Source organism: Natator depressus, chromosome 1 (genome assembly GCF_965152275.1).
Source record: "Natator depressus isolate rNatDep1 chromosome 1, rNatDep2.hap1, whole genome shotgun sequence".
In the NCBI taxonomy this organism is placed as follows: domain Eukaryota; kingdom Metazoa; phylum Chordata; order Testudines; family Cheloniidae; genus Natator; species Natator depressus.
The window spans coordinates 259310723-259325770 of NC_134234.1; the positions used below are offsets into that span (position 1 = coordinate 259310723).

The 15048-nt window shown below is 42.6% G+C and overlaps 1 protein-coding gene across 3 annotated transcripts in view; it reads right to left on the bottom strand.

Annotated features, from left to right (window-relative positions):
* LUC7L2 (LUC7 like 2, pre-mRNA splicing factor) overlaps positions 1–15048 on the bottom strand; it is a 58370-nt gene that overhangs the window by 9825 nt on the left and 33497 nt on the right. For all 3 annotated transcript variants that reach the window (XM_074941749.1, XM_074941747.1, XM_074941748.1), the window contains 4 exons: positions 12579–12755; positions 8455–8546; positions 7106–7135; positions 5924–6112 (listed from right to left, as the gene is read on the bottom strand). In XM_074941749.1, the coding sequence (XP_074797850.1) occupies positions 5924–6112; positions 7106–7135; positions 8455–8546; positions 12579–12755 (488 nt within the window). The remainder of the gene's footprint in view (positions 1–5923; positions 6113–7105; positions 7136–8454; positions 8547–12578; positions 12756–15048) is intronic.

Here is a 15048-nt window from a genome sequence, read left to right on the forward strand (position 1 = left end):
AACCAGACAGCAGACTTCTCCATGCCACGTAGTCCTGTTGTCCACCCTGTATGAGAGGTGGCAAACCTCATTCACACTGTGGCCAGGAAATAAACCTTATGCAGCATTTAAGTGTAGGCAATGGATGTTTCAACCCTTAGGTTCAACGGTCCTTCCAAATTGGAATGAACAGAAGCTAGGTTTACTGAGACCCGAAAGGCGGGTCCACTGCTCCATTGTACCAGAGTACTCTTAGAGCCAAGGCTCGCTTAGTAAAGCTAAATATCAGTGCCTATACGTGTTTCTACTACACATAGGAGGGAGGCGTAATGTCATTGGTAGCCAATCCCAGACACTGGACTCCTTCCTCGTTTAGAACCAGAAGCTAGGTATACAGAGCCCAATAATATTCTGATAAAATTTCCTCTTGCAAGAGGTTATGTTGATTGATCCATGTGTCTATTTATGTCTGATCTAGAACAGTGGTTCTCAACCAGGGGTACACGTACCCCTGGGGGTACGCAGAGGTCTTCCAACGGCTACATCAAATCATCTAGATATTTGCCTAGTTTTACAACAGGATACATGAAAAGCACTAGCAAAATCAGTACAAACTAAAATTTCATACAATGACTTGTTTATAATGCTCTATACACACTATACACTGAAATGTAAGTATAACAATTATATTCCATGGTCAAAATGAGGAAGTAAGCAATTTTTCAGTAATAGTGTGTTGTGACACTTGTATTTTTATGTCTGATTTTGTAAGCAAGTACTTTTCAAATGAGGTGAAACTTGGGGGTACACACGACAAAATCAGACTCCTGAAAGGGTACAGTAGTCTGTAAAGGTTGACAGCCACTGATCCAGGAGATATCAGAGTGGGCCTCAAAGCCCATCATATACACCTCTAAATCTAAATAGGTCCTACAGCACGGTATCTTCTCTGCAGAACCTTGGCAACATGCTTTTTAATTCCCTGGACTTCAATATCTTTTTTTTGCCTTTGCATTTGAGGGCTACAAAAAGGGTCAGAAGCCAAAAGGCAATCCTTTCTGGATCAGACTGATCCTGTGACACCGTAACCTGTCTCTCCTACAAAAGCTGCACAGCAGAGAAATCTTTGTATACTTGAAATATCTCAGAATCAATAGAACTTTAGTGGGTATAGACCCTCAGATCTGAAGGGAGTCTCATCTAGGTATCAGTTCTCAGCCTTTCAGATCTCAGCATCTGTATCTTGCAAACTTGGATCTGATCAGAAGCTCGTTCTTCCCCCTTTCCAGTGTTGCAAGGGTTTCTCCACAATGAATTTGTTTCCTCAAGCCACTATATTGGGTACAGAATCAATAAGGCAAGTAGTTCTGCCAAGATCATGGTGTTGGAATTTCAGTAACATGGTCTCAGTCAGAGGTGGGCAAACTATGGCCCGCGGGACCGTCCTGCCCGGCCCCTGAGCTCATGGCCAGGGAGGCTAGCCCCCCTCCCCCGCAGCCACACTGCCGCGCGGGCAGTGCTCTGGGCACCAGGGTTGCACGCTCCTGCAGGGCAGAGTGGCAGCATGTCTGGCTCTGGCTGGGCAGCGTGGCTGCCAGACATGCTGCTCTGAGCGGCATGGTAAGGGGGCAGGGGGGAGGGGTTGGATAAGGGGCAGGGGGTCCCTGGGGGCAGTGGTTCGGGGGGGGGGAAAGAAGGGGATGAGGAACGGGGGGGTGGTTAGGGGCAGAGTTCCCGGGAGGGGCAGTCAGGGGACAAGGAATGGGGGAGTTCTGAGGGGGGCAGTCAGGGGGCGGGAAGTGAGATGGGTAGGATAGAGGATGGGGGCCAGGGTGTTTGGGAACATGTGCACAGCGTTCCCTACCCTGCCCTCCATACAGTTTCGCATCCCAGTGTGGGCCTTGGGCCAAAACGTTTGCCCACCCCGGTCTTAGTGGTGCAGAACCACTAGACAAATTACTCTCAATAGTTAAAGATGTCTGATTCTCATGCTGGCTACATCCCAAGCAATTTGATCTCTTCTTGGCAACCATGCTTGGCAGTTATTCATATCTGGCTGTTGAATCTGGATCCATGTTATCACTTAGGATCCACGTTGGTTCTGGCTCTGGATATGTACTTGCCAGCCACTCATCTATGCTTAGCTGTAAAATTCGGATTTTTTTTCCTTTTGTAGCCTGAACCCATGCTTTGCTGCAGCCCCAGATCTGGGTTTTGCAGCTCCAGATCCTGGCTCTGCTGATCATGATCCTTTGGAAACTGGATCCAGTGGCCAGAGAGCCCCTTTAGGCACATTAGGTCAACCTGGACAGACCCTGGAACCTTGAGGATGACCAGATGCCGAAGCTGATGCTAGACTTACAAATGGCCAGACTTAGTTGACTGAGCCGGAGGAGCCTCCCCTGTCAGCTGGGTGGTGTGAAATGGCCTAAACCCCTCCTGTCAGTCCAGACAAAACCTGTGTCAGACAAGCATCTGCTCTCCTCTTTTAAAAGAAAAACTTCACAAAATAACTAAAAATAAAATTTGCCCCGAAGTTTACCAAAGAGATGGGTGGCGGGAATAGATGAGGAAAGCATCAAGGACACTCAAAGCTTATGCTCAAATAAATTTGTTAGTCTCTAAGGTGCCACAAGTACTCCTCGTTCTTTTTGCTGATACAAACTAACACAGCTACCACACTGAAACCTGTGTTCAATATAGGTTCTCTGCCCCTCTGGTGGTTAAAATGAATTGTAAGGCAGTTAGGGCCACTCCCCATTTTCTACCTTCAGAACCCTCCAGGATAAGAGGGGGAGGAAGGGGCAAGTGGCCCCAACGGATGCAGCTTTCCAGAAGGCTCTGGAAGCTCATAGTGTAGGTGCCTAGGAATAAACAGAGATCTAATGAAGAACAATACAGACTAATAAGAATTTGTTAACCATAGTGACTTTACTCTTAAAGCACTTGAGAGAGAGAGAGAGATCTCTCTGAAAACAACAAAAGTCTAAGATTCATCTTCCCCATGTCTGATCTCTCTCCTTTTGTAAGTCTAAGGTTTGCCAGCACTTCAGGCTGGGCAGAGTCCAACCTGCTCAACCCCTCTCTCTCTCTCTCTGCAAGTTCTCCTTTGCATGGTGAAGGTGGGACCCTAGCACAGAACAGTACCCCACTGTTCAGTTGCCATCTCTCTGCCACATGCTCCACTAGGAAACTCCAGCCCCTTCCACAAGTCATGCCTGCCCCCCTTGTTTAGAAAAAACATTCATCCATGAGGATGTGCCAGTAGTTGAGCCATTCAAAATCAACAGCTCCCCGCTCTGTCTATCAGACGTTCCATGACTTCCAATCCATCAGTGTTGATCAGTTGCGTCTTCTTAGCCTTCTCCTTCCTGTCTTTCTTCTACTGAGGTGTTTGATTAGCTCCTTGCTTCACACTTCCCCACCCTCTCCTCTTTTGCCTTCCCCTCCCATCACAAGGTCTGCCCTGCCAATCCACAGCCATGGCTCACCCTGACATCCAATTCCTCAGCTCCTGCTCTCACACCACAGAACATCTCTGGAGGAAATTCTGTGACCAGGCTGACTTCCTCTGCTACAAATTCATTCTTATCTCCTTCAGTTCTGCCAGTTTCCTTACTAAGCAACTCCACTTCTCCACATTAATTGAATCCTACACCCAGAACCCCAGCCATCTTTTTGCCAACTTTGACTGACTCCTCAAAACCTCCCCTCCTCCTGCCTCTACCTCTCTCCCCGCACAGGATCTCAGATTTCTCTCAAGAGAAAACTGACAAGATACAGCATATGAACTTCCCCCTCCTTTTACCTTGGCTTCCCTTTCCTGTCCTACACTTCTCATCTCCTTCCCCTGTCACAGAAGTTTCTAGTCTGCTCTCCTCCTGTAACCTTTCCACTTGTCACTGTGATCCCATCCCACACCCTCATCTCACTCATGCCCACTCTTATGCCTTTCCTTACTTTTCCCCCCTCAACCTCTGGCTCTCCTCTTACTCAGTCTCCTCACAATACAAGCATACTTTAGTCTCTGACATCTTAAAACCACCACCCTTAATTCCACTTGCCTCTTCAACTATCACGCCTTTTTCCCTTTCATCTCTAAGCTATTTGGACACATGGTCTACAATTTCTGTCTGGAGTGCCTCTTGTCCAATTCAGTCCTATACTTTCTCTGATCTGGTTTCTATCCGCTGCACTCCACTGAAACCACTCTAGCCAATCTCTCATGACTTTTTCCTCCTAAAGCTCAGAACCAGTACTCCATCCTCCTGCTTGACCTGCCAGCCTTCTGTGACAACACTGACCACACTTCACTTCTTGAAATCATGCCCTCCCTTAGCTTCCATAACTCTCTCTCTCCTGATACGCCTCTTCTACACCTCTAACTACTACTTCAACATATACATCAGATCTTTCTCATTCCCCCCTCCCCCAACTTTCTGTGAAGATTACACAGGGCTCTATGCTTTGTACCCTCTCTTCTCCCTCTACACTTTATCTTTGTGTAATCTCATTTGCAAACATAAATTCAACTACTATCATGATGCTGATGATTCACAGATCTACCTCTCTATTCCAGACCTATCTCCTTCTATGCAAACTACAATCTAATCTGGTCTCTCTGACATCTTCTTGAGCATGTCTAGCTGTCCGCTCAAACACAACATAGCTGAAACAAAACTCCTAATTTTCTTCTCACCAAGACTTCCCCACTGCCTTTCTTGATCTCTGTGGACACCACCACAATCCTGCCTGTCACTCAGGCCTATAACCTGGGTATCATTTTTCATTCAGACCTCTCTTTAGGTCCTCACATCTAGGCCAAGTCTAAGTTTTGCAGATTCTTTGTGCATAACATCTAAAATATTGCCTTTCTGATTCATCCACACAGCTCAAACTCTCATCCAAGATCTCATCTTTGTCCCAATTACTGCAACATCATTCTCTACTCTTGACAATGCAGTTTTGCCTGATTATCTATTCAGAATACTGCTGCAAAGATTGTTTTCCTAGCCTGTTGCTTTGACCACATTCTTTGCAACCCTCCACTGGCTCCCCTTTTTCTACCACAACATACATAAGTTGCTTGTGTTCACTTTTAAGGATAGCCTATTCCCACATACCTATCATCTCTCATTAGAGAACGAGATGCTGATCCTCACCTACAAGTGGCCCAAGATGCCAGCCTCCATCACCTAGTTGTTAAATTTTCTAACAGGCATCTTTGTGCTTTCAACCACACATTTGGGAGAAGCTCCCCATAAACTTCCTCCTTCCAGACCCTCCTCAAGGCACTGCTTTGCCATGATGCCTACAAAAAAACCTAACAATGGTTTGGCTGCTCTTGTGCTGAGACCACTGCTTATCAAGCTGACCAATACTGTCTCACTGCTTCCTTGTACTCTTGTCTGTCTGTATCCATCTGTTGTCTCTTGTCGTATACCAGACTGTAAGCTCTCTGAGGCAGAAACTGGGTTTTTTTTGGATCTATGTTTCGACAATACCTAGCACAATGGGCTCCTAGTCCACAACTAGGGCTCAGAGAGGCTACAGTAATACAAATAATCACAACAAATGGCTCTCAGCAACAGTCCTTCAATGAGATATCAAACACCTTAACCAATAGGTTATCTTCAGGAACATTCAGGCTTATTTTCACTCACAGTACAGCACGGGGTTCACAATTTGACAAATATGTTGCACTTTGTCACAGCAGTTCCTTCCCTCACTCCCCCCCCAAACAAACAAAAAGGTAACCCTGTTTCTGTATCACTGCTCATGCTAAAACAATGACTGAAATCTGGAAATGCCCCACAAGGTGTTTAAAATTACTAAGTGTTCTTGGTAAACAATTACATTTCTAGCCGTAGTTTCTGGACACAGTTACAACTGTTTTCTGGTTTCAGGGAAGGGAAACTACTTCTCTCAGGAGGCCAACATTTACCGTTTTTTGCGCTCTCTGCTCCTGTCCCTGGAACTATGCCTGCTTCTCTGATGGCTGCGGCTCCTGCTGCGACTGCTGGAGCGAGACCTGTGACGGTGGCGTTTCTCACGGGATTTGGAGCGAGTTCTTCTCTTTCGCTCCCGGGAGGCAGAGCGAGATCGATGTCTGCGGCGATCTCGAGACCTAGATCTGGAAACAGAAAGAAAGGATTTACGGTGAATGAGGCAGTCAGCTGCTCTACCAATATACCAATATTTAGTGCTCTGTACACAGTATTGGGTCTGTACAGAGATCAGTTTCCAATTATCACAGCTATTATCCATTTCTCAGAGAGACTGGCCCGAAGGAGGAAAGTGATGAGGGAATCCTCCAAATTCCCCTCTGACAAGTCCAACCAAATTTAGAGCAGATGAAGGGAAGACTCTGTATGTTTGGCCATTTGCCACTACCTTTCAAAGAAATCAAAGTGCTTATTTGACAGAGTCTATTTAACAAACAGTTAAAGTTACAGAATGTTGATGTTATGGAAGATGCTGTGACAATGAACCTTTGGGTAGGTGCTTTATGTTGCAGTTCTGTCTATGAAGCCTTCTATTTACGACATGATATGCACCAGCTATCACTGAAGTTTTAAAACAAGAGCTATATTCTGGTTTAGGGCCACTAACACAAGACTATATTTGCAGGCTCTCAAACCCCTGAAGGTTTATTATTACAAATTCTTTCCTATTGAAAGGACGGCAATGCAAACTAGTGGCTTCCAACTGAAGCTTAAGAGGCAAGGTGCATTGCCTAAGTACTGACACCTCTGGACAGGTCATCTGTGGATATTGAACCTGGGACCTCTGGGTCTAAAAGGACAAGTGTCTATTGCTTAAGCTAAAGGACCCTGACCATCAGCTTGCAAGCAGTCACAGATGCAAGCCTTTCAACATGTTCTAACTACTATCAGAGGAGGAAAAAAACATCGTGTTCGCCATGGGCGAACACATGTGCATACGCAGTCCAATACCATAGTGATCAGTGCAGTATAAATCTGTTGAGAACGGCCATCCTCTATGCTGCTTTGGTGCTAAACAAGGACACTGCAGTCTAGTAATGCTTGACAATGAAATTTATAAAGGTTCTCGCTTTTAAAAGCCTGGCTTCACTACTAGTACCCCTTTCCTGCAGATTACATACCTTCTGGGATTCTTGCTATGGGATCTGGACCTGAAACAAATGGAAAATGGTGATCAGCTTTTGTTATACAAACAGATTCACAATTTGAAAATGCAGAATATTACAAAGAGAACAAGCTAGAGGAACTGATTACTTACCACAGGGGTTGGCAATCTTTGGCACACGGCCCATCAGGGTAATCTGCTGGCGGGCCGTGAGACATTTTGTTTACGTTGACCATCCGCAGGCACAGCCCCCCGCAGCTCCCAATGGCTGCGGTTCGCCATTCCCGGCCAATGGGAGCTGCAGGAAGCAGCGGCCAGCACGGCAGGCCACAGGGATGTGCTGGCCGCTGCTTCCTGCAGCTCCCATTGGCCGGGAACGGCGAACCGCAGCCATTGGGAGCTACAGGGGTCCCGTGCCTGCGGACGGTCAACGTAAACAAAATGTCTCGCGGCCTGCCACCAGATTACCCTGATGAACCGCATGTCGAAGGTTGCCGACCCCGACTTACTATTACATTTCTTATTCTATAAAAAACAGTTACGATAAAGGCCCTTTTAAAATGTGAGTTACAATCTTTTTAGAGGAAGATTTCCCAATACTACATTGATCTGACTGTTTAAATGCTGCTTCTCTTTTCTTTCTGGGTATAGCATGCCACAAAAATTCCCTGTTTTATTTAAACTCTTTCTTGTTTTTCATGAAAACCTTAGAAGGTTAAGGAAAATACTGTCTCTCTGTTCTTCTGATGCACAGAACACCTGATTTTATGGGGGATTTCACAGCTGAGATGTGAGCTCATCAACATTGCTGTCGAAAGTCATTGTGGACTTCTTGAGGCCACAACAAAATGCATGCAAACAGCAGTTTAAACAAGTCTGCACGTGAATTCCTAGAAACAGTGATTGCGTATTTCATGGAGAAGATTCAGGACCGCTCCAAAACTGCCAATCATATATTCACCTCTTTTTTAGGTCTAATTTGATAATTTCAGATACCCTGCATAGATAGATTGGAAAGTATTTTCCCTAAAAGACACCTAATGTATAATCTACTTGTTAACTCTCAGAGAAAATTACATGTCTGAAATCACACTGAAAAGTCAGTATTTGATCATGTGTATATTCACCCAGTTGTATCCATTACTTATATAGAAAAAGTATTCCACCAGAAACAAGGAGTTATAGGCTTGAGAAAAGTAGTCAAATACCAAATTACTTTCAATTTATGTAGAATTTTCAGCAAATGCAGCCTGTTCTGCCACCAAGTATACATACACAACCACAAACATGCAAGAAAATTCAGTATTACATAGATTCTAAAATGACTATTAAATGTATGCTGTCAAAAACAGAGCAGATCTCTACCTCCTTAGCTTCTCCCTTTCTTCTTTCTCCCTCTCTTCTCTGCGTTTCAGGCGTTCCTGATTTCGTTTTTCTTGTTTATCAGCCACAACCCTCTAAAAACAAAGGGACATCTTCAATACATCACTTCAGCTGAAAGGTCATATAAAATCATATAAAAACAGTTAACAGTTGGTTCTTCCCCACTTTCTGTGCACGTATATTATCCCCCCTCTTCTCATTCTCTCAGCATCATATTTGCCTTATTTACTTTGTTTAGGAAGTGGCCATTATTACAAGAGAGCTACAGAGAAGAGATGGTACTAATATCAAGACCTGAAGGAGGCAGAACTATACTAATTCAAAGTTTCGCATGGAAGGGAGTTCAAAAGCAGTGGGTCAGAAGCAGTGGGATTTCAACATGAGAGTTTCCATACTAATTCTATCGTACTCTGGCCAGTGGGTGGTAAATCAGAATGAGTAGAGCTAGAAATTTAATGAGCTTCCTTTGTTTACACTGGAAGATAAATAAGGTCTTAGTCTGCATCAAAGACCCTGGTTTGGAGGCTACTTCTCTCCACACTGTGAACATGACAGTTACAATCAGAGAAAGGATGCTTCAGCTAGTAGTATGTAGGTTGAATTCACTACAGCTAGGGGCAGGGCACCCTGAGCAGAGGGCCCTTAGGTGTGGAACACACTGGAACTGGACATTAGGAAAAGCCCCCCAAGTCTTTCCACTTTCTGGGCATAATGCAAGAGATTCATCTCTTTATAAAAGGTCTTCTGAATTGTGGAATTGTCCCAGACCATCTTGATTATATCTCTGAGGAGAGTTTGAGGAAGGAGGACAGTTATCTTTTTTTTGTAAGTGACGTACTTCAAAGATTACATAATACAGTTTACTTTAGGAATTTGGAATAATTATCCATGGACAAATTTTTTCAGTTGGTGGTAATAGCTGAGTATTCAATTTCTTATAGTTTTGATGTCAAGTAATTCCTTGTACAACAATGACAATTTACTTGTAATTATTTTTAATAACTATTCTTGTTCCAAGGAGCTATTTGCATTAATGTCTTCTCATAAATATCGCACATAACCACACAAAACAACATTCTGGGTCCACTAGCACTTTTACTCACTATCCTAACAGAAGCATTTTCTGCATTTGGACTCCAATTCAGGAAAACTTGTGCTTAACTCTTATTGAAGTTAATGGACCTTAAGCACATGCTTACATATCTCACTGAATTTCAAAACCATAATTCATAGATAATTTTTAAGGCCAGAAAGGACCATTATGATAACACAGTCCTACCAACTGCATAACACAGGACACAGAATTTTACTCAGTATTTCTTGCATCAAGCCCACAATTTCTAGTTAGGCTAGAGACTCATTTAGAAAAGACATATTAGCAGAGCAGGGAGAGCAGACAAAGTTGGGAGTTTAGAGGTGGTGTGAGGTCTTGTCAGCTCTGAATTCTCCCATTCTGTGTGTGTGCTGGGATCTCGGGGAGCCCCGCCCCTCTCCCTTCCTGTTGTGTGTTCTGAAATCTGGGGGACTGTGCTCCTCTTGCGGTGTCTGGGCCCCTCTTCTCGACTTTCCATCTGAGATGGAATCTGGGGTAGGGAGACTGAAAGTAACAAAAATTTAAACATCTGAAATCCAGAAAATGAATAGTTAAGATACATATTACCCCTGTGTGGGTGAGGGGACTGGCCTGCTTTGGAAGAAATGCAGACTGGATGGCCCTGGGGCATTGGTGGAGTAGCCTGGCTGAACCAGAAGCAGGAGTCCCAGATGGGAGAAGGGAAGCCAGCTCAGTGCCCACCTTGGGCTACTTAGTCAAGGTAGCGTGCATCCCTCCAGTAAGCTGCTGCCTGGAATAAGTATACGTAGCAGCACAGGACAGGAGACAGCAGGAAGCAATTTTTTACATGTTAAAAGCTTCTACAGTGTGAACTAATGGCTTGATGGAATGGGAAGAGGAAGGGGAGCTGGAAATGGTGGTGGTGGTGGTGTTACATGTTGTGGGGAACGGTGGGGCAGGAGGGAGAAGGAGACAGACCCACCAGTCTTCTCTTGCATACTCAAGTTACTTTAACAACCATGTAATAAAACTGTCAAGGGTATGGGATATAGACTGTGAAAGAAATTTCTCTCATTGGCCCAGTTAGCAACTACACATTGCAAACATTTCAAAGCATGTCCATTTTCTTGATTCCACCGTAACAAAATATGCATAGGAGCAGTTAGGAACCACAGAGCAATTGTGTGGCCTAGTGGAAAGACCACTGGACTAGGACTATTCCTAACTCTGCCACTGGCCTGTTGGGTGACCTTGGGCAAGTCACTTCACCTCAGGTTCCCATGTGTAAAATGGGCATAACAATATAAAAGTTCTTTAAGAACTACTGATTAAAAGCACTATATAAAAGCTAGGTCTTTTATTACTACTTAGCCACAACAACATATCAACTGCAAACCTGGGTGAGAATTACAACTGCCTAAATGACCACAAACTCTTACCAACATACATTTCTTTTTTTAAAAAGCTAGGAAATTAAATGGCAAAAGACACAGTTAAGATTGCATGATAGCTCAAGCCCTTCCAGAATGTTGAGTTCTACAAAATCAAGCTTCTGAAAACCAGGAAATAGTCAAGGTACATGCCCATGCAACCTTACCTCTGCACTTCCTTTGAACTGACAAATGCCGCTGGGAATTATCTGCATGCACTCCAGCTGCATTCATTGTGTTAGGTATAGCTGTTTTGAATGGTGAAGGAATAAACTGAAGCAGCTTGAAAGAGCTGTGATTGTCATATGAGATCTGTGTCTGAGTCCCCCCCATGTGCATTATCAAAGAAAAGAGGCGCACATGAGTACCTTGGGGTTCCAGTCCACACCATTTCAATACAAGAATTATGTAGGTTGTGTCAGTAGCAGGACACTGAGGCCTTCTTCCAACAGGTACTGTCAGTAGTGAGGTGGGATATGAGAGCAGTCTATGGATTGAATGATGTGTTGAGGAAAGAAAACACAGTTTTCTGTTTGAATATAGTGCAAGTGCAGGTAGAACCTGACATTACAATAAAAAGGCAAAGAGCGAACACGTGTGTTATGGGGCACCACTAAAAGAGGGAGAAGGCTGTGTGGGGCTTTTACCTTAACTCTGTTTCCTAATTTTCAGAAGTTTAAGTTTTCTGAAGGTCATGGGCTATCACCAGGAAACCTTAACTGTGTTAAAGTTTTTGCCATTTAATTCAATCTTAAGGTTTCAAGTGATGGGGAAATCACCACATCCCAAGGTAAGTTATTTCAATGGTTAAGCTACTGTTAAAAATTTGCATCATATTTCTAGTTTGAATTTATCTATTGTCAACTTGCAGGCATTGGATCTTGTTATGCCTTTGTCTGCTAAATTGAAGAGCCATCTACTACCAACTTCTCCCTCCCCACGTAGCTACTTTTACAGGGTGCTCAAATCACCTATTAACCTTTGCTTGGATATGTTATATAGACAGAGCTTCTTTCATTTCTCACTGTAATGAAGGGTTTCCAGACCTTTAGTCATTCTTGTAAATCTTTTCTGGATCATGTCCAATTTTTCAACATCCTTTTTGAAGCATGGACACCACATTCCACTAATGGTCCTGTTCACATTGAACACTGAAGAAATACCACCTCTATTCCTACTCAATATTCTCCCTGCTTGTACATCCAAGAATCGCATTACCCCTCTTAGCCATAGCATCATACTGAGAACTCATGTTCAGGTCGTTATCCAACATGACCATCAAGTCCTTTTCAGAGTCAGTGCATTCCAGGATAGAGTTTCCTCTTCTGTAAGTGTGACCTACGTTCTTTGTTCAGAGATTATGATCTTGCCTTTGGCTATATTAAAATGCAGGTTGTTCAAATGAACTCACCATACCAAGAGATCATTTCATATAAAACTGTCCTATCATTATCTTTAACTTACCATTCAACCAATTTTTAATATGGGCCTGCCTCAAAAGTTTTAAATTTACAAGATGAACAAATAAATTCACACACAATAGAAAGTTTCCTCTAAGATCTTCTCATACGTGAATAAGTCGTCAGTAAAAGAGAAAGAAAAAATAAGTAAGACTGATTTACCCTGAGCTCCTCAAGTTTCTCCCTTATTTCGATGAACCCTAAGTGCAGTTTTCCTCCAAAGTGGTCAGCAAGTCGTCGGTCGTTATCATGAAGACCAAGATAGGCAGAACACACTTCACAAACACGGAGCTTCTGCTGCTGAAAGCTGGAGGCAGGCATTGAATTCCTGTACACTTCCTGGGGGGGAAGATACATTTTGAGAGCTTCTTACTCTTCAATACGTGAAAATATGAACACAAGAACGTCCTGCCAGAAGCAACATACATAAAGGGTTATACCTGCCAATTAAGAGTCAAAGTAATTCAGGATACTATATTAGACCTGTTTTACTATTAATTTTATCCATGTAAGGTATAAATCAAATGTCTCCATTAAAATACAAAGAAGTGTCATTATTTTTAAACATAACATTATTTGGACACTAACTACAAAAGAAAGGGCCATGGACAATTCATTTTGCTTTCCAAATAAAGACAAAAGAAAACAGACCTGTTCTTTAATCTCTGCTCCACAGCAGGTTACTTTGGAGGAGCCTGACAATTTTTGAGAGTTCAACGTAGCTGGTAAATATTAGCAGTGAGCACCATATCTATGAAGATTGCACAGTGGCTTCCATAGTGAATCTATTTAAAATGCTATCCTGAAAAATCATCTTTCCAGCATTGATCTCTACTGAAGAGTTATTTTTAATTGAGCAAAATGTGTTTGGCCATTTGAGTATATGAGGGCAGCTGGGAGAAGGAACAAAGCCACACAATCCTCTGAATTTTTTTTTTTTTTAAACAGTTATTTTAAGCTGCTCAAGCATCAAAAAGACTCAGCTAGAAAGCAGAAATAGGACATGGAAATAGCTCTCAGTGAACAGAGTCTTTTGAGAGCTCCAGTGAAAACTGGTCTGTCTTGTTAGAGTTACACACCTTTGAAAAAGTCTCGCTCAGTGTAGCTTATGATGCATAAGGCTGAAAACTAGTCTTCTTACCAGCACTAGCCATGACACCGACTGGTCTTAACAACTGTAGAACCAAATACACCGTCCACAGAAACTAAACATACCAACGTAGCTCAACTTAAGTAAAAGCCTTATCTGTGGAAATAAATACACTTGAAATAGTGTAGGATTACCTTAAAAAAAAAAAAAAAGTGGGAACACCAACAGAGACCCCAATGGACTGAACAGTTACAGAATAGTGGTGAAAATACTCTGATATATTTAGGCCATCTAACTCTGTAGCAAAGTTAGCTTTACAATCAGGGTGAAGAAAAATCAACGATGAAAAAGAATCCTTTTTTTTAAATTTAATTCGGACTTTTTTTTGATAAAAAAGCTTTTTGAGGGAAAAACCTATCTAAAGATAGTTTTAATTCAGATACATTATAGCTCAAAGATATCTCACCATGGAATAGGGACTATAAATTCTAATTCTATAGTACGAGACAATATATTCATGTAATGTTTAAGAAAAGTTTTGTAAATGAGTTCCAATAGTTCATGGATTAGGGACCCAATCTTATGGGGTTCCAGGGGCTTCTGTATAGATTTAGATTAATCTTTCTATCTACCCAATTGGACTCAGTGCTCAGTCTAGAAGATACCATCAGAAATGCTTAGTTTTCCAGTTCTGAAACTGTGCATTTGAATCTCCAGAGATAACATGCTTGTTAACAGCAAAAATGGTTTTAAATAAATAAATAAATAAATAAATAAAGTAGAGGTGAGAGATAACAGTCCTCAACCCTACTGTCCCTCTGCAAATTTGTGTACACAGAGTCAATCCCTTACCTCTCTCTAAAAGTGCAAAGTTTCAAGAAGTTCAATGAATAGAAGACTGTTGGGGGCGGAATAGACCTGGACAAGAAGAAGTCTGGAAATAGATGTGAGAAGGGAGGGACAAGCAGTAGAAACAAAAGTGAAACTGTTTGAGCAGCATATTCCAGAAGTCTTGAGGTCTTTCTGACTGTAGCCTTCATTGATTTGACATCTACCATACCATTCTCTCACTAGAAGGGAAAACCTATAATGGCAGCAGGCCGTGAGAGAGACCAAGTTTGGGAATAATTTAATTAAGTTCCTCTACCTGTGGGTAAGACCGGCAAACAGTGCAACAAAGAAATGCAAGGCCTGGTTGCCCGAATGAAACAACATCATGAGAAGTGTTCCTTCTCAGGAGGGAGCTGCATTGAAGATGATGAAAGGAACATGTCTGAACATGCAGGATCTTCAGGGTGGTAAAGTTTTTTTATTTCATACTTCTTTCTTAAGGACTGCCTGTGTTCCTTCTGGACTATTCTTGAATTCTCATGTTTGAGTAAAAAAATATAGTTGTTACTCTATGGTACTATCATTTTAGATGCAGTTGTGATAAAAAATAAATAGCTGAAATAGGCAGATCTTCCTTTTACAATTTCACCTTTACAGTAGTACTGAGTGTCAGTGAATGCAATGAGCAGTATGGTAATAATAATAAACTAC